General features: G+C 45.2%; 1 protein-coding gene across 2 annotated transcripts in view; it reads right to left on the bottom strand.

Annotated features, from left to right (window-relative positions):
• Positions 1 to 2,943: 2,943 nt before the first annotated feature.
• The window catches only part of F11R (F11 receptor), a 34,880-nt gene continuing 11,625 nt past the window's right edge, over positions 2,944 to 26,198 (bottom strand). Inside the window, exons 2-9 of one of the 2 annotated variants that reach the window (XM_087703079.1) lie at positions 23,256 to 23,309; positions 18,600 to 18,713; positions 17,036 to 17,173; positions 15,459 to 15,661; positions 14,231 to 14,333; positions 8,112 to 8,219; positions 5,169 to 6,334; positions 2,944 to 3,964 (exon numbers count right to left, since the gene is read on the bottom strand). In XM_087703079.1, the coding sequence (XP_087559205.1) occupies positions 6,321 to 6,334; positions 8,112 to 8,219; positions 14,231 to 14,333; positions 15,459 to 15,661; positions 17,036 to 17,173; positions 18,600 to 18,713; positions 23,256 to 23,309 (734 nt within the window). In that variant the 3' untranslated portion in view covers positions 2,944 to 3,964; positions 5,169 to 6,320. Of the gene's footprint in view, positions 3,965 to 5,168; positions 6,335 to 8,111; positions 8,220 to 14,230; positions 14,334 to 15,458; positions 15,662 to 17,035; positions 17,174 to 18,599; positions 18,714 to 23,255; positions 23,383 to 26,198 lie in introns of those variants that run through there. The other variant, XM_087703078.1, reaches the window with a different exon arrangement.

Raw genomic sequence — 26,198 nt, forward strand, 5'->3', positions numbered from 1 at the left:
GAATATTATCAGATATGGGAAAAATGGTATGGGTGGATAGAGGAATGAAATAAGGGCCAATGAAAAAAGCCAATAAAACCCCAAAGTAGAAGTTAAGGAGGATTGTTATGTATATATGTACTCAAGAGAGTTTAAACTTATTAGAGGTAATCACCCAATATATCAGATAGATAAGTAAAACAAAAGGGCTAAAAATGGTGAAACTCAAATGAAATCTATTAGAAGGGGAAATAACATAAGGAGAATTGTACCGATTTGAAACTGCTAAAAGAAGGAACATATGTACTGTATAAATGTAGTTTATGTCTAAGTTTTGTTTTTGTGTATTTTGTATGTTTGAAAATAAACAAAATTAACAAAACTAAAATCACATCAGCTCTTCTCCCCCCCCCTCCAAATCCTCCGGTTCCCCCTTTGCAATATTTTTCCCCCAATTGCTACAAAACTTGGGACTGTGAAAAAGGCAGAGAGGAGAGAAGGGTGGACGACGCCTTCGAATTGGGGTGCTGGAGGAGACAATGACACATTGCATGGATTGCAGGCTAACTCTCTTGAACCATGCTGAGAGTGACCAGTGGAAAAAAATGAGAAAGCTGGACACTGCAAGATGACACCGGGATGGTCATGGCGGATTTGAAGGAGGCGGTGCAAGACCATGGGGCGTGGAGAGTGCTGAAAGCAGCAACTCTCGAATGTTGTACTTCATTTTAAAATCGATATAATTTTTACCAGATTGCATACGGAGTGGTGTGGCCTAGAGGTGGGTCTCTCCCCTCACAATCAGGAGGCTGTGAGTTCAATCCTAGGTAGAAGCAAATATTTCTCTCTCTGGGCCCAATGAGAATATATCTGCTGAACAAAACTCCTCATTGGCAACAGGGAAGAGCATCCGGCCAGTAAAACACTCAGCTCCATTCAGGTCCCCAGAACTACACCCCACAAGGGATTACGTTGTCATTAAATAAGGATGGTTACCAGATTGCATACTCTACCAAATGTTCTCCTTCCCTTTGATTGTTCTGATAAAGAGTGGGATACTTTTAGGTGACCGACATGTTCTCATATTTAAACTATTTCTGCATTTAAACCTACCCATCTCTCTGTGAACGAGATCTTTTCCAAAAGTCGAATCTTTGAGGGAAACAAATGCTATTTAGAGCAAGTGACAAGCATAAAAACAAAAGACACGGGGGAGGGGGGCAGAAACCCACCTGCACCCACATTACAAAAAGCAGCCACTGAAAAAAATCATCTAAGAAGCATAATTTACCAATAATTTATCATGCGATTAGGGGACTGGAGGCTAAAACATGTGAAGAACAGTTGCACGGTTGTTGTGAGTTGCAAAGTCATGTCCAACCCATCGCAACCCCATGGACCACGTTCCTCCAGGCCTTCCTGTCCTCTACCATCCTCTGGAGTCCATTCAAGCTCACACCTTCTGCTTTGGTGACTCCATCCAGCCCCCTCCTTCTCTGCCATCCCCTTCTTCTTCTTCTGCCCTCCATCGTTCCCAGCATGAGGCTCTTCTCCAGGGAGTCCTTCTTCCTTCTCATCAGGTGGCCAAAGTCTTTTGAGTTTCCTCTTCAGGATCTGGCCTTCTAAAGAGCAGCCAGGGTGGATCTCCTCTAGGACTGACCGGTTGGATGGCCTTGCATTCCAAGGGACTCAGTGCAGGAGTCTTCTCCAGCACCAGAGTTCAAAGGCCTCCATTCTTCAGCCTTCCTTGTGGTCCAACCTTCACAGCCATCCATGGCAACTGGGAAAACCAGAGCCTTGACTATGCACACTTTTGTTGGCAGGCTGATATATCTGTTTTTTAGTCTTTGCTGTCTAGTATAGTGAAAAGAAGGACTAGGGGTGACATGATAGCAGCCTTCCAGTATTTGAGGGGCTGCCACAAAGAAGAGGGAGTCAACCTATTCTCCAAAGCACCCGAGGGTAAGACAAGAAGCAACGGATGGAAACTAATCAAGGAGGGAGAAGCAACTTAGAACTAAGCATCTATGGAGATCCTCAGTCATCTAGCACCATTTGTCCCAAAAGAGCTTTTCCAAAGAGCAACTCAACTTTCTTTGGTTTTTCCTTGAAGATGTTTTGCTTCTCATCCAAGAAGCTTCTTCAGAACTGGATGAGAAGTGAAACATCTTCAAGAAAAAGGACCAAGTCCAGGTGCCTTTTGAAAAAGCACCTTTGGGACTAGAACTAAGGAGAAATTTCCTAATAGAGAGCAATTAACAATTAACCACAACCAGAACAATTAACTATTGGAACAGCTTGCCTCCTGAAGTTGTGGGTGCTCCTTCACTGGAGGCTTTTAAGACTCGGCCTCCTGCTTGAACAGGGAGTTGGACTAGAAGACCTTCAAGGTCCCTTCCAACTGTTATGTTCAGTAGAGTGGCCGAGGGTCAGACACATCTGAATGGCTGACCTTTTGTTTCTTTGTGCTCCAGGTAGTCTGAACGATTAACAGATTAACAGAGCTGGAAGGTGCCTTGGAGGTCATCTAGTCCAACCCCACTCGCCCAAGCAGGAGACCCTAAAGTTGCCATAGTGAGAGAAGGGGAGGGGAGCGCACACCACGCATACTTTCGGCTAGAATTGGATCTCAGATTATCGCAGCAGGCTTGAGAGGGGTGCACCTCATTGGGGAATGTGATTTATGACACAGACTGACGGGAGGGAAGGAACAGGCAAAATTCAAATGAGGCTAAGATCTGACTGCAATGGGGTATTGCAAAATGGTGCTCCTAATAAATGACTGGGTTTCTTTTGAAACTTGGCTCGAGGCTCATGGATTAATTAGGACATTTTTTTTGGAAGCCTGACAACTTGTTCAACGTCACTGCAACTCCGAACAGTCCCTAAGAGAACTGTTGTAAGTCAAGGACTCCCTGTGCTTTACACAAAGCTAAGATCAAGATAAAATTTTAACACAACACGTTTGTTGAATCAAAAGTTTATTTCCAGTTTGGTGTCCAGCATTTTTTTTAAAAAAAGAAACCGTATCAGAATATCATAATATTAATAAAGGCAAATATTGGTAAGACAGAGAGTCCTAGCTGGAGTAATTTTACCATGCCTAACTCACTCCCTAAGGAAGAGAGGTTTAGCAATCGTCCTTCAACACAACTTCCTTGATGGAAAGAAGATGCAGGGTGGCTGTTTTATCTGCTACACAATTAAGTACAAAATGCAGGACTTGGTTTCTTGTTCAAATTTGGCAGAGGCAGATATTTCTCTCTCTGGGCACCCTGGGAATATATCTGCTGAACAAAACTCCGCATTGGCGACAGGGAAGGGCATCCGGCCAATAAATTCTGCTAGCTCAATTCAGCTGCCCAGACTCCATCCCACAAGGGATTATGGGGCCGTTAAAAGATGATGATGATGATGATCAGTATTTCTCAACCATGGCAACTTTAAGATATGTGGATTTCCACTCCCAGAATTCCCCAGTCAGTTTGGCTGGCTGGGGAATTTTGGGAGTTGAAGTCCAAACATCTTGAAGTTGCCAAGGTTGGGAATGACCGATTTCCGAAGGGCAGAAATGCAACGGAGTCCACTTCTTAACCTCTGTCCTTAAACGCATAACTACCGCAAACTGAATTTGCGTGAAAGATCAGCCTCAAAAAATTCGGCACACTACGGAATTCAGTAATTTTGTGCTAGAACTCCAGGCTCACGATCCTAAACGCTGAAAATACCCTGAAAAGGAAGGCTGGAAGCACGGCCTTTTTAAATAGCAACTGTTTAAAAAAATACGTAAAAGCAAACTATTATTTTATACATATACATATATTTATATATTAAAAACAAACAAACCATTGAAAAAAAAATCACACTTAATTACAAAAATCCTCCGAGAACATTTACAGCGGTCCTGAGCCGGGTAGAGAGTTTAAAACACGAAGCCTGTAAACCACGATCAGACCAAGAAGGAAGAAGTTTGTTTGAAGTCACTCTGAAAAAATAATAATCAAAAGGTGGAAATTTTGTTTTGATATAATAGCAATAGAATTCCTGGTGCTTCTTGGCTGGAAATTCTCAGTTTGGATAACTTGGAACTGTGTTGCAGTCAGACTTAGATATTGCTTACAAAATTATATGTAGCAATGTTTTACCTGTAAATGGCTTTTTCTGCTTTAATCGCAATAATTCACGCACGAAAAACCGCTTGAAACTCAACGTAAAATCGTTCTAAACTTGACTGCAAAAAATACAATTTCTGTAATTGAGTAGCTGAAAATCCGGTGTTGCCCGGGTATTTATAGGCGTTGAAGTGTTTGTCTGACAGGGAGCCATTGAGTGGGGCCTGTCTTCCCCCTACTCCCATGCTCTCTCCCTCCCCCCATGTGCTCCTCTTTCCCACCCTGTCTACGATCTGGGCACTTTGCCCCAAATCCATCAGGTGCTTCCTCATTGGTCCACTGGAGAGCGAACGTCACGGCTGGCTTTCCAGAGGAAGCTGCGAAGGAACTGACATCACAAACAATTGCCACTCTAGGACACCGCACTCACTCTCCTGAGCAGCCCAGCCATTCCAGAGTTATGCTGGAACACACACATACACACACACACACACACACATACACTGAAAGATATCCGCCTGGCCACTCTCCAAGCCTGATCAAAGTCAGTAATTGGGAACTCTCTTGAAAGACTGTGGGAGAGGAAAGACTTTGCTGGAGAGGAAGTCACTGTCAATTCAATAAAAGGAGTTTATCGGGAGAAAGACTCGGCTTCGGGCTACTGGGGAAGCCCAGAACAGGTGACTGGCTTCATGAACACATTTATTTATTAATTAAATTGATAAGCTGCCCATTTTGCATTACTTGGTGACTGAAATTCTGATCTCCATTGTGGTCGTTAAGGTGAGGACCACTTGTATTTCCATTGTGTAGAATAGCATTTCTCTAAAACTCTGTCTTAAGAGGAAAGTATTTCTGGATGGCCACTTGGTCCCAATTCAGATATCTTCAGAAACTTTAAAAACACAGATTAGCTGCGTTCTAAAGACTTTGATTCCCATTTCTCTCAACACTGAGAAGGCAAGTCGAATATTATTATAAAATCTGCAACAGGCATTAAATCCCCCTCCCGTTAAAACGAAAAGCTCCAAATCAGCCTTTGGGGAGGGCAGCAGGGGAGTTTCTCCTTCTACTTACGCCGCTTCGGTTGGAAGGCTGGCTGTAAATGACCTTCTTACTGGAACTTCTGGAAAAGATTGGAGAAGGGGAAGACGAGAGGTTAGGAGATGTTTCTCAACCGTGGCAACTTTCAGATGGGTGGACTTCAACTCCCAGAATTCCCTGGGCAGCATAATTTAGGACTGGTGGACTTCAACTCCCAGAATTCCCTGGGCAGCATAATTTAGGACTGGTGGACTTCAACTCCCAGAATTCCCTGGGCAGCATAATTTAGGACTGGTGGACTTCAACTCCCAGAATTCCCTGGGCAGCATAATTTAGGACTGGTGGATTTCAACTCCCAGAATTCCCTGGGCAGCATAATTTAAGACTGGTGGATTTCAACTCCCAGAATTCCCTGGGCAGCATAATTTAGGACTGGTGGATTTCAACTCCCAGAATTCCCTGGGCAGCATAATTTAGGACTGGTGGATTTCAACTCCCAGAATTCCCTGGGCAGCATAATTTAGGACTGGTGGACTTCGACTCCCAGAATTCCCTGGGCAGCATAATTTAGGACTGGTGGACTTCGACTCCCAGAATTCCCTGGGCAGCATAATTTAGGACTGGTGGACTTCAACTCCCAGAATTCCCTGGGCAGCATAATTTAGGACTGTGGACTTCGACTCCCACATGTCTTCTCCAATTGAGGAGTTCCATGACATTCTGGAAATGGTCCATTGGAGGATTCTGGGAATTTACATCAGGGGCTGAAAGCTGAGGAACATCGATTAATTGCTTGAACGTTAATTTTGATTATTTTTGTTTCATGGCTTTTCACTTACTGTACAGGTAGTTCTCGAGTTACGACCACAATAGGGCCTGGAAAACTGGTCACTAAGCAATGCAGTGGTTAAGCCCATACATCACATAGCTCATAAGTGCGGGAACCAGCTTCAAACGGTCACTTAGCAAATGGTCGTAACTTGAGGACTACCTGTAGTTTGCTCTTTCTTTTTTTAAATGAACTGGGGTCTCCCACTTTTTATCAGTGGAATAAATCCCGTAAACCAGAGAGAAAGTGCCAGGATCAGCTGTGCCTCTCCCTCATCCCCCCTGAAAAGGGAACCTCACGGCAGGGCTGGTGGTTACGCGGCAAAGAACGGTGGGCCGGAAGGAGGACCTGGCTACTCACGTTGTTCTTTCTGGAAAAGAAAAGAAAAGACAAACAACCAGTTAGCCAAGAAAGGAAGAGATGGCGTCTCTCTTGCCGGGCTAGAAAGGATCAAGGCCTGTTTGTTCAGGCACCGAGATTCACTTGGCCTCTCCTCCAATTGGATCAGCCCCCCCAATCCCCCCCGGGACTCCGGGTTTGGGGGGCACACTTAGAAAGGGTGGACTTCGGCTCCCAGAATTCCCCACCCAGATTACTTTGAGTGGCGTATACACGGAGTCCTCCACTTACGGCCACGCCAGAGCTTCAGATTTCCATTGCTAAGTGAGACGGTTGTTAGATGAATTCTGTCCTGTCTTAAGACCGTTCTGGCCACAGGCTAAGCAGTAGTGCACTTAATGATGACAGTGATTCACTTAACAACTACAGTGATGCACTTAATGACTGCAGTGATTCACTTAATTGCAGTGATTCACTTAACAACTACAGTGATGCACTTAATGACTGCAGTGATTCAGTTGAAAACAGTGATTCATTTAACGACTGCAGTGAATCATTTAATGACTGCAGTGATTCACTTAATGACCACAGACACTCACTTAATGACTGCAGTGATGCACTTGATGAAAGCAGTGATTCAGATGAAAGCAGTGATTCACTTAACAACTGCAGTGATGCACTTAACGACTACAGTGATGCACTTAACAACTGCAGTTATGCACTTAACGACTGTAGTGATTCACTTAATGACTACAGTGATTCACTTAACAACTGCAGTGATGCCCTTGATGACCACAGTGATTCAGTTGAAAGCAGCGATTCACTTAACGACCACAGTGATGCACTTAACGACTGCAGTTATGCACTTAACGACCACAGTGATTGGTCTGCAGACATTCACTTAACGATTGCAGTGATGCACTTGATGAATGCAGTGATTCACTTAACAACTCTGGCAAAAAAGATGATAAAATTGAGTGCTACTCACTTAACAGCTGCCTTGCTTAGCAATGGAAATTCTGGTTCCAATTGTGGTCGTCTGCCAAAGACCACCTAACTAAAGCAATCTTGTTGGCTACTAAATTCCACTCAATTCCCAAATCTTAGAAAATCTGCTTTTGAGTCGGAGGGCTGGGGTTATTAAACAGGATTTGTGTTGTGACTCGGGCGATGAGGAGGTTGGGGAAGAAATTGGGCCAGTGCTGGAGCCTGGGGAAGGCTCTGAGATGCTAAGAGCCAGGGCCATCCGACATTTCCCAGCCACCAGAGAGGCAGCTGCCTTTGGAAGCGGAGATAAGTGGGGAGGAAGAACAGCTGGGGCCTGTCCCAGATGTGCATATGTGCAAAGCTGTTAGGAGAGGAGAACAATGGAGGACAAGGAGCCAGCACGGGAAGCAAGGCACATGTGGATGCTGAATGGCCCCTCCCTGGCTGAGGAATAAACAGAAGGAAAGGGGAGGGGTGGTCGTAGGAGACAACAGTTCGTATTTCTGAAGATTTTGCTCATTGTGTTTTGTGCATCAAAGACTGCTTGCCAGAACTTAATTTGCAGCTTTTCGGCTGGGAGCTCAGAGCCTGGACATCATCACAAGGAACTTATAAGGTCTATTACTGCAGTTAACTCTTTGAAGGACTATTGGCTGGACATTAATTCACAGAAGATAAATAGAGTTTTTTCGGGACAAGGAGTCTGTTTCTTGTTTCTGCTAAGGCTGGGTCAGAACTATTAGGAACACCCACCCACCCCCCCAACAAAATTAGGATTTTCCTGCTCTGTGAAAACAAGAAGGGCACAACTGGCCACTTACTGCTAAAATAGCCGCGATTGTAAGCGAACCAAATGCCGAAAATGACCAGTCCCAGGATTATCAGGACAACCACCACAGCTGCCACGATCCCACCCACGTTGAGTTTACCTGCAGAGCAATAAAAATTGTTAGAAAGATCAAATGTGTAATTCTCGGACTGTAAGAATTTATGGGTGTCAAGATTGAACTGCTTTGCTTCTTTCCACCCTAAACACTTTTCAACTTGCCAATGAACTGGGGTGGGTGGGGGGAGGGAAGGGGGAAATCGAATGCTCAGAATGAGTGTGTGGACCGTGAGAGCCTGTGCAACTATCAAGGTCACTGCTGCAGGTGCTTGAGAAAGAGACGGACTGTTCCCATAACAAAAGGACGTCTCACAATTGGACAATGTGATCACTCAGGGGTAGGGAGAAAGGGAAGCTGTTGTTTAACTAAGCAAGCATTTGCGTGGGAAAAACCAGAGCTGGTTTTGATCCTTCAGTACCAAAATGGTGAATCCAATAAAGTTTTACTTTGGGGATTTTAAAAATCGCAAGAGTGTTTCCTTATTTTGGCTTTACTAGTTGGATAGTTGGCAATAAGTTTCTGTAAAGCAGAAAAATGCCAGCACACTATTCATCAATGTTCACTCGGTCTTTGCCCAACTAGAGCCGAGGTGGTGCAGTGGTTAGAGTGCAGCACTGCAGGCCACTTCAGCTGACTGTTATCTGCAGTTCAGAGGTTCAAATCTCACCGGCTCAAGGTTGACTCAGCCTTCCATCCTTCCGAGGTGGGTGAAATGAGGACCCAGACTGTGGGGGCGATATGCTGACTCTGTAAACCGCTTAGAGAGGGCTGAAAGCCTTATGAAGCGGTATATAAGTCTAACTGCTATTGCTATTGCTATGGCTATTGCTAACTATGGCCAATAAAAGTGAATAAAATTAGCACCCAGGAGCATCGTTTTTAATGTCTTCTCCCCTTTGTGTTCCAGATAGAATCTCATCTCAAGCAGAAGTTGATTTCAAGTGAAGAAATACAGGCAATCCTCGACTTACGACCACAATTTCTGTTGCTAAGTGAGACAGTTGTTAACTGAGGTTTGCCCCATTTTACAACTTTTCTAGCCATAGTTGTTAAGCGATTCACTACAGTTGTTTGCACTGTTGTTAAGTGAATCTGGCTTCCCCATTGACTTTGCTTTGCAGGTCGCAAAAGGGGACACTGCAACCGTCCTAAATATGAGTCAGTTGTCAAGCACCCTAATTTAAATCACATGACCATGGGGGATGCCTCAACGGTCGTAAGTGTGAGAAACGGTCCTAAGTCACTTTTTTTTTCAATGTCTGATTTTTACTGAAATGTTAACGTATTCAAAGAAGGTTAAAGTACAAAATGCCAAAATATTTTTAAAAGGAAAAAAAAAGAATTAAAAACAACAACAAAGATGGTATTAAAAAGAAAAAGTGTCAAAAGAAAAAGAAAAAAAGAGCCACACACACATATACCAAACATCTTCCCTAGTTGAATGCTGATTAATATAATACAACAATGTTAGTTTCCCACTCCTTGAGAAATAGGCCCAAAGAATTTTAAACTATTAAACTACTAAATCCATTTAGAAATGGTTAGCCCAGTGGTTCCCAAACTTGGCAACTTTAAGACTTGTGGACTTCAACTCCCAGAATTCTCTAGCCAGCACTGGGTTAGCCTGTCATCTATACCTTATATTAATAATGCAGTAGTTAACAGGAAAAAACAATAACAAGGAATCCTATAAAAGTAATAAAATTTGTGAACAAAAATGAGAGAAAGACAGGATTGAGATCTCGAAGCCCTCTGTTAGCAAACTGTTATTATCATCAACCTGTAGAAAATTTACCATGGCCTCAATCCAAAACCACCCCCAATATTAACCCCAATTGGTCCTCAATCGAATATATACGTCTCTAAATGGACTGTTGTTAAGTTGATGACTACCTTGTAGCTTTACAGAGTTGGAAGGGACCTTGTAGGTCATCTAGCCCAACCCCCTGTTCAAGCAGGAGACTGTCAACTCCCCACGTTGTCATAGGAGACAGGGAGTGGGAATACATTCCATGCATACTGTCGGCTGGAGTCAGGGAGGGCTGCATCTTACAGGGAAATGTGATCGATGACACAGAGTGAGGGGAGGAACAGGGGTAAAGTTCAGAAGAAAATCAAACAAAGCACAGGCTTAACTGTGAACAAATCTTGCCTAATGAAGCTCCTAATAAACCACTGGTTTTTGTATTAAAATCTTGGCTCGATAATTATGAATCGATTAGGGCATCTTTAGGAAATTTTACAGAGACCCTACAGCATTTTGACAAACGTCAATCCAATCTCTTCTTGAAAGAACTACCTGTATGTATCAATAGAAATATATCAATTATAAGGAACCAGTTTATTCAGGGATACATTCTCACCCTTAGCAACTTTAAGATGCACGGATTTCCAAAGCCAGAGAGTATTGGCTTAAAATAAAGGAATGGCTGGAACAAATTACAGATCGAATGGAAACCGGAACTATTCTTATTGGGCATATTAGATGATAAAAATGGGTAAAAAAAAATCCCAATACATAATATTACATATATTAACTGCAACAGGAATAGCATTCGCTCAAAATTGGAAACAGGATAATATCCCTACAGATGCAATGATCATAAGAAAGGTACTTGAGTGTGCAGAGATGGATAGGTTGACCATGGAACTGAAGGATAGAGAAGAATCGGAGTATTATAAAGTGTGGAGTAGATGGTATCAATGGTTGGACGATAGACCCAAAAATACTGTATAAGAATTAAGTATTACGTACAACAAATATGATAACACTGTATATATCTGTAAATATTATTATATTCCAAACAACTATATAATATAGTGTCAGATATCCTAAAAATGCCCTAATTGATTCCTGAGTATTGAGCCAAGTTTCAATAGAAAACCAGTTGTTTATTAGGAGCACCATCAGGCAAGATCTGTTCACAGTCAAGTCTATGCTTTGATTTTCATCTGAATTTTACCCTTGTTCCTTCCCTCCGCTCAGTCTGTGTCATAAATCACATTCCCCTATAAGGTGCACCCCTCCCAAGCCGACTGCAGGTATCTGAGATCTGACTCCGGCAGACAGTATGTGTGGCATGCACTCCCCCCACACACACACATGCTGTCCCCATGACAACACTGTGAGTTGACATTGAGTATATTAGAGAATATAGAAATAGAGCTCATGTAAATATGAACGACATTAATGATACTGATACGGAACCGCTGCAATGTGTGGAAATTGGTGTTTTGTTTTTTAATGTTTAAATAAGTCCAATAAAAATTATTTTTTTAAAAAATAAAGATGCCCGAGACTTCAATTCCCAGAATTCTGTTGGCTGGGGAATTATGGGAGTTGGAGTTCTGACATCTTAAAGCTGCTAAAGTTCGCACGCACTGTGTTATCCTTTTTGGAATTTCACATCTATTGCACAATGACAACGAAATTCAAATTCAGCCCATATCCTTATCGGTAGTCCTCAAATTACGTCAACTGAGCCCAACTCTTATGTTGCTAAGTAAGACATTTCTCAGGTAAGCTTTGCCCCATTTTACAACTTTTCTTGCCCCATTTGTCAGGCGAATCACTGCCGTTGATAAGTCAGAAACACGGTTCTTAAGTGAATCTGACTTCCCCGTTGATTTGGGGGGGTCAGGAGGTCGCTAAAGGGGATCACAACTCCCCAGGACACTGCAATCGTCATAAATGTGAGTCAGTTGTCAAGCATCCAAATGCAAACCACATGTCATAAGTGTGTGAAAAACAGTCCTAAGTCCCTTTTTTCCCGATGTCTGATTGTTATTGAAATTTAAATGTATTCAAAGCTGTTTTTCCTCAATCGGCCATAAGAGGGAGCCAGAATTTATTTATTTATTTATTTATTTATTTATTTATTTATTTATTTATTTTATTTATTTATTTTATTTATTAATTTGTATGCCACCCACTCTCGAAAGACTCAGGGCAGCTTACAATAAAAAGGGAAGGGGGAATAAAGAAAATAAAAACAACAATTAAAAATTCAACAACATTCATAACTTAAGATGGGGCTGGATAATTCAACAGCCCCAGGCCTGCCGGAACAGCCAGGTCTTGGTCGCTTTGCGGAAGGCCGGAAGGGTAGTGAGGGTCCGGATCTCAATGGGGAGATCGTTCCATAGGGCCAGAGCAGCTACAGAGAAGGCCCTCCCCCGGGGGGGGTCGCCAGCCGACATTGACTGGCAAATGGAATCCGGAGGAGGCCTAGTCTGTGCGATCTAATAGGTCTCTGGGAGGTAATTGGCAGGAGGCAGTCTCTCAGGTACCCAGGTCCAATACCATGTAGGGCTTTAAAAGTAACGACTAGCACCTTGAAGTGTGTCCAGAGACCAATGGGAAGCCAGTGCAGCTCGCAGAGGATAGGTGTAACGTGGGTGTACCTAGGTGCACCCACAATCGCTCGCGCGACTGCATTCTGGACTAACTGGAGTCTTTGAACACTCTTCGGGGGCAGCCCCATGTAGAGCGCGTTACAGTAATCCATTCTTGAGGTGACGAGGGCGTGAGTGACTATCCGAAGGGTCTCCCGGTCCAGATAGGGTCGCAATTGGTGCACCAGGCAAACCTGGGCAAGGCTGACATGTTCTAATGTCAGCTGCGGATCCAGGAGGACTCCCCAAATTGCGAGCCCTCTCTGAGGGGCATATAATTTCACCTCCCCAGGCTGAGAGATGGAATAGCTGGACCATCCTTGGGAGGGAGCATCAATAGCCACTCAGTCTTGTCGGGATTGAGTGCAAACTTGTTCGTTCCCATCCAGACCCTGACAGCCACCAGGCACTGGTACATCACTTCTATCGCTTCACTGAATTGGCACGGGGCGGACAGATACAATTGTGTATCGTCCGCATATTGATATTTAATCCCGTGCCGGCGTATGATCTTACCCAGCGGCTTCATGTAGATGTTGAATAGGAGGGGGGACAGGACCAAACCCTGCGGCACCCCATAATTGAGGGGCCTAGGGGTCGATCTCTGCCCTCCGACCAACACCGACTGCGACCTGTCCGAGAGGTAGGAGGAGAACCACCAAAGAACGGTGCCTCCCACTCCTGCAACCGTCGCAGAAGGATACCATGGTCGATGGTATCGAAGGCCGCTGAGAGGTCAAGAAGCACAAGGATAGAGGAATGACCCCTATCCTTGGCTCGCCAGAGATCATCGATCAGCACGACCAAAGCAGTTTCCGTGCTGTAACCAGGCCTGAAACCAGACTGAAAGGAATCTAGATAATTGGTTTCATCCAAGGACCGCTGGAGTTGAAAGGCCACCACTTTCTCAACAACCTTCCCTACAAAGCGAAATGGCGAAGGTTTTTCCTCAATCGGCCATAAGAGGGAGCCAGAATGACTGTTAGCTCTCTGTTTGTTAGATGCTGATCTGATCTGAGTGTTTTGGAAGCTGGCTGTTAGAAAATGTCGTGGGCTACTGTAAATTTTGCAACTGCTAGCAAACTTTGAGTACCGGGCAGTTTGTATGATTATGGACTATGTTATTTGGATTATCCCTTAACTGAAAGACGTTGATGACTGACTGTCTTATCCGTGTATGACTTGGACTGTTTGATGGACTCTGATACCTCTATTTCCATGAAAGTAAAAGCCTATTTAAACTGCAGTGTCTCTGTATGCTGGTTTGTGTGTTCTCCAACACAACTCTCACAACGCTCCTCTGAACGCACCCGCTCTCCCAACGGCGAGCCTACCTAACTGTTAAATACAAAATGCCAAAATATTTTGAAAGGGAGAAAAAGAATTTTTAAAAAAGCACAAAGATATGATGAAAAAGAATATAGCCATAACATGGCCATAGAAATGCTGCAACGGTCATGTGCGAAAAAACGGTTGTAAGTCATTTTTCAGTGCCGTCGTAACTTCGAACAGTCATTACTCTGCAAAACTAGGAATTTCCACCAAGCCCTTGGCGTTGATTGCAAAAGACAATTGGACAGCCAGGGTTGAGAAGGCGCTAGAACGCGCCACCCCAAAGAGTTGGTGCCCGCAGGAGAGGTGCCAAGAGGCTTACTTACTGGTTTCCATGTGAATGACCTCCGACCTCTGGGGGGGCCCCACCTTGTTCTGGGCTTCGCAGGAGTAGTCGCCAGCGTCCAGGGCCGTTGCGGGCTCAAAGGCCTGAAGGAAAGAGGCATTGAGAGAGCTCAGTTCTTGACCAAGGACACACCGGTCTCCTCCAGAGGTTGAGCCAGTGGTTGTCCTCAGTATCTCTCTGGGATGCCTGTGGGGAGCCAGGCGATGGGTGCGTGGGAGGAAAAACCACAACGGCACTGCGCAAACACAAGCAGATCCTCGGGTTAAGACCATCGGACTAGAATTGGAATTGGAATTCGAATAGGGAATGGAATGGAATAGAAATAGAAATAGAAAAAGAATAGAACAGAACAGAACACAATAATAATATAGAATGGAATAGAATGGAATAGAATGGAATGGAATAGAATAGAATAGAGTAGAATAAGGAATAAATAATAATATGGAATGGAATAGAATAGAATAGAGTAGAATAAGGAATACAATAAGGAATAAATAATAATATGGAATGGAATAGAATAGAACAGAATAGAATAAGGAATAGAACAGACTAAGGAATAGAATAAGGAATAGAACAGAATAAGGAATAGAACAAGGTTAGAACAGAATAAGGAATAGAATAAGGAATAGAATAGAATAAGGAATAGAATAGAATAAGGAATAGAACAGAATAAGGAGTAGAATAAGGAATAGAACAGAATAAGGAATAGAATAAGGAATAGAATAAGGAATAGAATAAGGAATAGAATAAGGAATAGAATAAGGAATAGAATAGAATAAGGAATAGAATAAGGAATAGAACAGAATAAGGAATAGAATAGAATAAGGAATAGAACAAGGAATAGAATAAGGAATAGAATAGAATAAGGAATAGAACAGAACAGAATAAGGAATGGAATGGAATAGAATAGGAATTAGAATAGAATTAGAATAAAATATAGAATAACTCTGGAGTGCCTCAAGCAATTTCAACCAAACTTGGTACATAGATGACGGGGTGGGGGGAGGACACTCCTGGGGTCTGTGTGTGTTTGTCTGTATGTGTGTCTGTGTGTTCCAGCATAACTCTGGAACGCCTGGGCCATTCAGGAGAGTGAGTGCAGCGTCCTAGAGCGGCAATTGTTTGTGAGTACTGGGTGGAAGCGGGGCATCCTGCTTGCAGCCCCCGCACAATAAACACATCTTAAAGTCAGTAACAGAGGAACATACCAGCACGCCGGTGTCCGGGTCGATGGTGTAGGACGAATTCTTGAAGATGGTGCTGGTTTTGGGATCGGGGGGCATCTGGACATTGTTCTTGAACCACTTGAAAGTCGGCCGGGGGTTGGCGTCGGTCTCCTCACACCTCAGGACCGCCTTGTTTCCAATGGTCACCACCGATGGAACATGGGCGGTGGGCTTGGTGGCGGGCACTGCCCAAAAAGAGGGGGTTGTCACAGGTTAGGAGGCCAGTTTGGATGGCATGAGGGACCACGCACACAAAATGGCTGGCGGGGAAAGGCAGTCCTTGATTTAAGTCAGGTCTCCCCGCAATCCAGTGTCGAAGTTCCAAGGTCCCCCCCCCCACGCGCGTGATGGAGACTTACAAGGATTTTTGCAAGCAAACTAGGGGGTGTCCTGTAAACTCCACTCTCCTTTCCCTCCCTTTTTATTTCGTCTGGGAGGGGCCATTCATCGTCCACCTGTGGCCTTACTCCCAATCAACCCTTGTTCCTTAGCTGTTCCTTTCTCTTGGCAGCTGGGAACAGGCTCCAGCTGCTCTTCTGCCTCACTGATGTCTGTCTCTGAAGGCAGCTGATAACTGGCATACGGCTCTGGTCCCCTCTCTGCCTCCGACGCAGAGCCCTCGTCCGAGCCTTCCCCAGACTCCAGGACTGGCCCAGGTTCCTCCCCAACCTCCTCACTGTCTGACTCTGCCGCCAGCTCCACCGGCTGCTGGCAGGCCGCAACATGCTCAGAGTGCTTTTCACCTTGAGTAGCTGTTGGTGATCAACTGGCATTAGAGGATTAGATCAAACATAGTGTTTTTTCTGCAAGAACTTCCTGGATCGTTCAACACAGCCTCTAAAACAGTGTTTCTCAACCTTGGCAACTTGAAGATGTCTGGACTTCAACTCCCAGAATTCCCCAGCCAGCAATCGCTGGCTGGGCAATTCTGGGACTTGAAGTCCAGACATCTTCAAGTTGCCACGGTTGAGAAACACTGCTCTAAACCTTGTTGAAAGCTATAGCAACACCACTTCACCATCCATTATAAAGTCAGCCTACTACGACCCATAGGTGGGTTCCTACTCGTTTGTTCCGGTTCAGCTGAGTAGGTAGTAACTCGGCTGGACACGCGCCCAAACTGGTTTTATCCTCGGCAGCGGCCTTTTGATTTTCTGTTTTGCCCACACGCAGAACAACATGCACAGACCTTTTTTAGGTGCAAAGGCACACATGCGCAAAAATTTTGTGCGGCGAATGGGCAGCGATGCAGGCAGCGGCCCAGCCGCTGCTCTGACCCCCAACAATCTGGGTCCTCGTTTTACCGATGGAAGCCTGAATCAATCAGGATTGAACTGCCAAATTGCACGCAGCCGGCAGTCAGCAGAGGTGGCCTGCAGTACTGCACTCTCACCACTGCGCCACCGTGGCTCTTACTAGACTTGATGCAAACTCTTCCGTGTTCATGCTAAGAACTTTGCACCCAACAGCCCTTTCGTAAAGATCCCTGTTCATGTTTTGCTCGGTTGAAACGACCCATTTCCCCAACTGTAGAGAGCCCCGGGGCGTGGAAGTGGTACCTTGCACAATCAGCTTCACTGCCGACTCCCCGAAAGAATCTCCGAGGACTTCGCAAATATAGGTGCCCGAATCTTTGCGTGTCACTGACTTGAGCTGGATCTCGTATGGGGTGAAGGTGGCCCGATCCTTGTAATTAGCTGAAAGACAGAAATTCGGTCATGTCGGAACTGTGTATAAAAAGATTCTCATTCTCTTTAAGTTGCTCTCTCTTTAAAGGTAAAGGTTCCACACTCACATCTGTGCTAGTCGTTCCCGACTCTAGGGGACGCTGCTCATCTCTGTCTCAAAGCCGAAGAGACAGCGCTGTCCGAAGACATCTCCATGGTCATGTGCCCGGCATGACTAAATGCCAAAAGGTGCACGGAACGCTGTTATACCTTCCCACCAAAGGTGGTCTCTATTTTTCTACTTGCATTTTTACAGACTTTCGAACTGCTAGGTTGGCAGAAGCTGGGACAGGTCACGGGAGCTCACTCCATTATGCGGTGCTTGGGACTCGGGGTGGGCATGCATGCAAGGGCTTGTGGGGTGTATGCGGGACCAGCGCACGTGTGCACAGGGGGCCCATCTGCATTGCATTTTGGGGATTTGGGTGCGCGCGCACACTTTGGCCACTCGGTCCGGAGAAGGTTAGCCATCGCTGACCTAGATTATACATCCTTCCATTCCCCACCATCCAGTCCGAGCTGAAGAAGCTTCTTGGAGGAGAAGGGAAGCGTCTTCAAAGAAAAACCAAAAAGCCCAGTTGCCTCTTGAAAAAATAACACCTTTGGGGCAACCAGGACCTGGATGATAGGCGTTACTTCAGCTTCTTCCCCAACCTGGCACCATCCAGATTTCTTTGATTAGGTCCCATAATCCACAGCCAGCAGATTTTGGACACTATTGTTCTAGACCATTGGGAAGCACCCTGGTTCAAAGGGTTGTTCTAGACCCCAACAAACTTGGAGCCACACGGAGAGCTCGGAAAGTGGACCACTGAGTAATCCATCCACCCTGTCATGCCCCGATGATGAGGAAGATGAGCAGGAATTGGAGCTGGTGGAGATCGAGGGGGAAGCTTCATTGGCTTGGGAGGAAAATGGGGAAGGGCAGGGCCGGTCAGGCCTTTCAGGAGTAGGACACTTTGTAGGCAGGGAGGAAGGGCGGGTAGGATGACCAAGTGAGGCTAAGCGGTGAACATGAGAGAAAGAGCTCAGGCGAGGGGCAAGGACCACCCGCTCCTGATCCAAGAGCATGGAGAGTGGAGAGATGGCGAGAACAGCACAGACTGACCTGGCTACTTGGGAGGAGAGCGCCCTGCCCCCCTTCACAAGGCACACCTGGGGACTGAGACTTAAGGAGGGGAATTTGTTGGGAACAAAGTCTGAACTTTCCTGGATTCCTTGCATTCTTTCTGGATTTCGTGTTTTTTTGTGTGTTTGCCACTGCTCTGGGACTTGCCCGAAACGTGGGAGTGTTTGGGGGAAATTTGGAGCAATAAAGGGCGGCTTGAACTGCCAGCTGCCTGCGTTGCCTCCGTGCCGTGTCCCGGGTCATGGCGCGCTCTGTCGGAATACCCACCCGTGAACTTGTCGGCGTGGTAGAAGAGCAGGGTGAGGCCATCTTTCTGGAACTTCCACTCCTGCCGTTTTGGGTTGGGTTGAGACGTTAAAGCTTTGCAAGGTAGGCTCACATCTGGGAAGAGAAGGGAAGGGTGTGAGAGATGCAGAGGGAAGACACACAAGGACCGCCGAGCTACAAAAAATGTGGGTTGGAAAAACAAATGAAATATAGAATAGAGGTTGTTCTCGACTTGCGGCTGTTCATTTAGTAACCGTCCGATGTCTCGACGGCACTAAAAAAAAGGCACAGGATTGTGTCCCCCCCCCCCCAATGGGTCCCACAGTCACATAATCAACATTCGGGCACTTGGCAACTGGCTCCTATTTATGAAGGTCACAGCGTCCCGGTGATCCCGTTTTGTAACCTTCTGGTGAGCAAAGTCCAGGGGGAAGCCGGATTCATTTAACAACTGTGTTCCTAACTTAACAACTGTGGTGATTCGTTTAACAACTGTGGCAAAAAAGGTCATACAATTGGGGCGAAACTTACTTAAGCATTGACCCCGGGACACTGCAAATCTCATCAATACGAGCCAGTTGCCAACTCTCCAAATTTTGATCACAGGGGTGCAGCAGCTGTGAAAAACAGCTGCGTGGACGTGCGCGTGGACATGTCCGAATGTGTGCATGCGCAATAGAGACCCGAAGACCAGCTGGCCAGTGGGAGGAGGGGCATCCCAACACCGCAGAGGTGGGCTGCCAATTTTTTTCACTACTGGTTCGGGCACGCTCCTGCACACATGCAATGCTTCTGCACATGCACAGAAGTGTCTGGGCGGAGCCTCCGGCCGCCACTACTCCTGGTTCGGCCGATCAGCCCACCTCTACAACACTGGCAGTGCGGCGTTTCTTTCGCGAGCTTCTGTTTCATCATTTGCAGGAAAACGAGAAGCTCAGGAAAGAAATGCCATAAAGTTCTGACCTGGGGCAACAGCACATGTGCCAGCAGAGGGGGTTAGCATTCCACCTCTGGCACATGTAGCATATATTTGCCATCACGGCTACAGGCCATTGCCCGCCAGAACAACTAGACGCAATGGAAGTTTTTCCCTCGTGCCATCACTCTGCGAAAGAACTAACTTCTACAACATTGTCAAACTACCTAGTGAGGTTGCATTACTATAATTGTATTTATCTTTCCCATTGCCCATCTCCCCTTATCTTCTTATGACTATAACTCTGTTGCTTGTATCTTACGATTTATATTGTTTATGTAGTATCCCAGTAGGTTGATTGCTTATTTAGTATCCTATGACTATCCCTAAGTCTTGTATCTCATGATTTATGATGAATATATTTTTACGGGGACTTTGATCGCAATTTATCACTTATTGCTTGTATGTACACTGAGAGCTTCTGCACCGAAGAGAAAATCAAATCCTTGTGTGTCCAATCACACTTGGTCAATAAAGAATTCTATTCTATTCCATTCCATTCCATTCTGTATTTTCTATTCTATTCTATATTCCTATTCTATTCTCTTCCATTCCTATTCCTATTCTTATTCTCATTTTATTATTCTATTCTATCCATTCCATTCTCTTCCATTCTGTATTTTCTATTCTATTCTATATTCTTATTCCAATTCTTATTCTATTCTCTTCCATTCCTATTCTTATTCTCATTTTATTATTCTATTCTATTCCATTCTGTATTTTCTATTCTATTCCATATTCCTATTCTTATTCTACTCCATTCCATATTCCTATTCTATTCTATTCCATACTATTCTATATTCCTATTCTATTCTATTCTTATTCTATTCTATCCCATTCCTATTCTACTCTCCTTTAATTCTTCTATTCTCCTTTAATTCTTCTATTCTCCTTTAATTCTTCTATTCTATTCCATTCCATTCCTATTCTATTCTCATTTAGTTTAGTTATCCCGTAGTCCTTCGGGATTGGGCGGTCTATAAATAAAATTAAACCTTAAACCTTAAACCTTAAACCTTAAACCTTATTCTATTCTATTCTATTACATTACATTCTATAGTGGAGCCTTGAATTTGCAATGTAAATCATGATGGTTGTAAATTGAGGCACTTGTGTAACCACACTCAATTTTGCACCTTGTATTGCCACGGTTGTTAACTCGCTATTGTAACTTTCCCTGATGATATCTAGAATCTAAAATGTCTTCAATTTCATAACACTTTTCTCCCGTCACGAAAACTGGAAGTGGAGGTGATTTTTTTATCTGTCTCACTTTTGATCCTTGAACTGGTGTCCATAAGCTAGAATGAAACTATGTGCCTCTTCGTTTCAACTTCTCAGACGGTCATTAAGTGAATCAAAGTAATCCTATGGGTGTTTTTTTTACAGCAAAAAGAATCTGCCACTGGGTGCAAAGATGATCCAAACACCCCAAATAATACAGATTACAGGTGTCTGCATTCAGCCCATTAGAACTCCAGAACCTGGCTGTAAGTATTTTTGGGTAAGTCCACCATCCATTCAGAGAGTTGTTAAGCAACTGCTTGTTAAACAAGGGCTACCTGTAGTTTAGTGGGCCATGCAAAACCAGGGAGTATTGATAAGTTAGCCAGGGGTGGGTGGGTGGGTAGGTGCAGCAGGAGAATGTTTTGCACCATTTTCCTTCCATGTCTAAGCCTGTTTTTGCAGTAGCCATCCTGGAAACTGGCCAGCCTCTGATCTCAACTAACTAAACTTTGGAAACTAACCAAAGAGGGAAGCAACCTGGAATTAAGGAGAAACTTCCTACCAGTGAGGACAAGGAACCAGTGGAATAGAAATCGTGGGCGCTCTGCCACTGGAGTTTTTAAAGAAGAGACTGGGCAGTCACTTGTCTGAAATGGAAGAGGGCAGTGATGGCAAACCTATGGCACACATGCCAGAGGTGGCACGCAGGGCCCTCTATGTGGGCAGTTGCCAGCTGCTCTTCGGGTGTCTGGCGCACACATCCATTTTCCAGGCTGCTCCTGGGCTGTTTTTAGACTGTTTTTTGGGATGTTTTCAGGACATTTTTCAGGCTTGAAATGGCCCCCAAAACAGCCTGGGAAACACGAGCCAGCTGTTCTTCATGTTTCTGGTGCTCTGGCACATGCACACAGACAATCTGGTTTGGGCACTTGGTGCCGAAAAGGTTAGCCATCACTTGTATAGGTTCTCCTGCTTGAGCAGGGGGCTGGACCTCCAAGACCTCCAAGGTCCCTTTCAACACTGTTAATCTGCTATCCTTCCTTCCTTCCTTCCTTCCTTCCTTCCTTCCTTCCTTCCTTCCTTCCTTCCTTCCTTCCTTCCTTCTCCATCTCTGGAGGTTTTCAAGAAGAGATTGGGCAGCCATCTGTCTGAAATGGTATATAGGGTCTCCTGCTTGAGCAGGGGGCTGGACTAGATGATCTCCAAGGTCCCTCCCAGCTCCTATTTTATTCCCTTCCTTCGGCCAAATACATCAACAAAGCTTTGCAAAACCCAAGACTTCCACCACAATTAATCCGCCGTGGCAGTTCTTTTGCCGGCCAGTTACAGAGTTGCAGGTGAGTCGACGTTAAGTAGACCCTTAAGCCAAGCCAGGCATTTTGCACCAGCCTCCTCTGAGCAAACCTGGAGCGAACAGCACTCAAAGCCTGAACTCGCTGGCCAACAATTCCTAAGGCGGCACATTTGCCCACTTGTAGCAACTGACGCAGGGAGGACACAGAAATATCTTTGGGGAAGGGCCCACAGATCCTTTCTATGGATTTACGCCTAGTCCTTGGCATACGACTATTGTTTAGTGACCACTCAAAGTTAAACAAGGGATTGAGAGGGATCCTTGCACTTAAGACCGTGCCAATAAAGGAGAATATTTGTAGCTCAGGGTTGAAATGAGGGGCCCTTGCTGCTCTCTGAGCTTGGTGGTTTTCTTGGAGAGGTTTCATGACCCAAGTAAGGAACATCATGCGTGCTACAAGGGAGGGATTTGTAGGGAGGAGGAGGAGGAAGAAGAGGAGGAAGAAAAGGAATGTGGGGTCCTTGGTGCTCTCTGAGCTTGGTGGTTTTCTTGCAGACGTTTCATGATAACATCATTACCTAATTTATCTGGTTTGGATGAAGAAATGTGCAAGAAAACAGCCAAGCTGAGAGCACCAAGGGCCCCACAGTCCTTTTCCTCCTCCTCTTCCTCTCTGAACACCCCACTCTCTTCTAGCACTGATGAAGTTCTCTAGTTGGGTCATGAAATGTCTGCAAGAAAGCAGCCAAGCTCAGAGAGCACCAAGGAGCCCACAGTCCTCCTCCTCCTCCTCCTCCTCCTCCTCCTCCTCCTCCTCCTCCTCCTCCTCCTCTCTTCCCTCTCCAGAAGAAAGTTCTATGATAGAATACGGAATATTCTTTATTGGCCAAGTGTGATTAGACACCCAAGGAATATGTCTCTGGTGCGTAATTATATAAATCTATTTTGCGTAAATTATACATTAAATTAAATTAGTACATTTGTTTAAATAACCATATAAATTTATTCATAATATTTTCATTTAGTTTATTATTCAATTAATATATACATCATTAGATTAAAGAAGATAGAAACAACTGCCTAATTTTATCATCACATTTGATTTTGTTTTATTTCACGATAAAAAGGAGAGAGGGCCAAACACAGGTGTGAAACTTACCTTGATTCTCGCGGACTTCGATTACCGATGGGAGTTCACCCAGGACCAGGGACCCTAAAGAGAGGAGACCAAAAATCAAGATATTTCTCTGTAAAACTTGGCAGCCTGCCATGGTGATCCTTCAATATCCTTTTCCTACAGCTTCCGATTCTTATTCCAACTCAAAACGGGTGTGTGTGGCTTCCTACACAACTTCCAAAAACACAGGTTTTTGGGGGTCAAACAGGCTCCCATTCAAACAGACAGAAAATCCGAGCTGAATGCAGATTCCATCCCAAATTTGCTGGGCACCAGAAATCGCTCTGCTCTTTGCTTCCCTCTGGAAAAATAACCAGTTAAATGCGCCCGCCCAATTTTGCCCATTGTCCACTTCTGGTCCAGCGAGGCTGGGCTTGCCCAGGAGGCACAGAGAGGTCAGCATCAACCAGGAAGAACTCTCGGCGAAAACTGTGATTCACCGTTGAAAACCACGCACAGCAGAAACAGGAAATGAAAAATTGGGCAAAGAGTCACGGGTTTCAACCAGAGTGGTAAAAAGAAATGGCTTAATTAAACAAGACAGTCTGACTTGCAACTCCGAAGACGGTCTCAGAGACATCCAGGAAAACACCTCTGGGTAGATTCACATATTGCGCCAAACTATATAAATCATGGTTTGCAACCTACGGACAGGGAGGTTTGTGAACTCTTAGTGCTTATTCGCTAGCTTAGATTTCTTCTGACCTGAGCTTCCCCAGCAGCCCGAAGCCGAGTCCTCGTCCCGATAAACCCCTTTTATTGAATTGACAGTGGGTTCCTCTCCAGCAAAGTCTTTCCTCTCCCACAGTCTTTCAAGAGAGTTCCCAATTACCGACCTTGATCAGGCTTGGAGAGTGGCCAGGCCGATATCTTTCAGACGACGCAATACTTGGCAAGAATGCAGGAATGAACTAATGGTCTCCTGCAAACTCCACTCCCCTGTCGCTCCCCTTTTATTTTCTCTGGGAGGGGCCATTCACTTACTCTGGAGTCGACCCCTGTTCTTTAGCTGTTCCCTTCGTCTGGCAACTCTGCGCATGCGGACACTGGGAACAGGCTCCAGCTGTTCTTCTGCCTCACTGGTATCTGACTCCGAAGGCAGCTGATAACTAGCATACGGCTCTGGCCCCCTCTCTGCCTCCGACACAGAGCCCTCACCAGAGCTTTCCCCAGATTCCAGGACTGGCTCAGGTTCCTCCCTAACCCTCCTCACTGTCCGAATCTGCTGCCAGCTCCACTGGCCGGCCACAACAAGATTGTCCTGAATTAAAAAATGACTATCCAGAAAACTCACAACCTAAGCTGGGTTTGGTAAGAGCGAGAAATAGAAACCATAAACCACGATTAGTTTGTAATCTTTTGAAATAACAAGCTTTATAATCTTTTCAAATAACAAGGTTGTAGTAAAATTCACTTTGATGAATCTTTCCTCCCAATATCTCTATACAGATAGCCCTCGACTTACAACAGTCCATTCAGTGACCATTCAAACGGCACCAACTTATGACCTTTTTTCACAGTTATGCCCTTTGCAGCATACCCACGATCCCATGATCAAAATTCAGAGGCTTGCCAACTGTTTCGCATTTATGACCGTTGCTGTGTCCCCAGGTCACGTGATCCCCTTTTACGATGCCAGATTCACTTAACAACCGTGTGACTAATTTGATGACTGCAGTGATTCGCTTAACAATGGCGGCAAGCAAGGTCGTAAAATGGGGCGGAATGGGCATAACAACTTGTCTCATTTGTGGTCGTATGTTGAAGACTGCTTGGGTAGACGTATTTTTATCCTTTTCCTTTATATACGTCTAAGGGACACAGTGGCTCAGGGGCTAAGACGCTGAGCTTGTTGATCAGAAAGGTTGGAAGTTCGGCGGTTCGAATCCCTAGTGCTGTGTAATGGAGTGAGCTCCCGTGACTTGTCCCAGCTTCTGCCCACCTAGCAGTTTGAAAGCACATAATAAAATGTGAGTAGAAAAATAGGAACCACCTTTGGTGGGAAGGGAACAGCGTTCTATACGCCGTCGGCGTTGAGTCATGCCGGCCACATGACCATGGAGACGTCTTTGGACAGCACTGGCTCTTCAGCTTTGAAACAGAGACGAGCACCGCCCCCTAGAGTCAGGAACGACATCCGTGCGAGGAGAACCTTTACCTTTTACCTTATACACGTCTAAACAAAACCGTAAGAATCGCACTGCCAAAAATTGTGAAAATCCCTTTTGCAGATAAGGTCTGGATCCCGGTGGGTGTGCACTGGCTTGCAAATGCTCGCGTCGCTGTTCGTGAACTGAAGAAACTTCCCCTCCAGGTAGCAGAGGGCGGAAGGTGTGGTAATGCACCTGATTTGTTGAGTTTCTTGCCCGGCGAGTTTCAGCTCCGCTTATTTTCTGCTCCCACGAAAGAGATGACTCACTTGGGCTCCTTGCAGGGGAAACTCAGCTGACCTAAGTAGCCGAAGACGCAGCTGGCTGGGACTTCCCTGATTCGATTCACAAATAAAATCTGGATTTTGAAACTTCTTTTTGTCTCAAAGGCATGGCACCACTCGCAGGAGGCAACCCGCCAGCTGAGTTCGTCCCGGGGGGGGGGGGGGGCTTATTGATTGATTGGCAATTTATGGCACCTTTGCCCGATTTGGCATTGAGTCCAACTGACAGTTAATAACAAGAGCACTCAGACTTATATACCGCTTCACAGTGCTTTCCAGCCCTCTCTAAGCGGTTTACAGAGTCAGCCTCTTGCCCCCTAACAATCTGGGTCCTCAATTTACGCACCTTGGAAGGACAGAAGGCTGAGTCAACTTTGAGTCAGTGAGAATTGAACTCCTGGCAATAGCCAGAATTAGCCTGCAATAATGCATTGTGGCCACTGGGAGGGAGGGAGGGAGGGAGGGAAGGAAGGAAGGAAGGAAGGAAGGAA

The sequence above is a fragment of the Thamnophis sirtalis genome, unplaced genomic scaffold (genome assembly GCF_051295495.1).
Source record: "Thamnophis sirtalis isolate CommonGarterSnake01/CBP01778 unplaced genomic scaffold, rThaSir2_p1.2 scaffold_19, whole genome shotgun sequence".
NCBI lineage: Eukaryota > Metazoa > Chordata > Lepidosauria > Squamata > Natricidae > Thamnophis > Thamnophis sirtalis.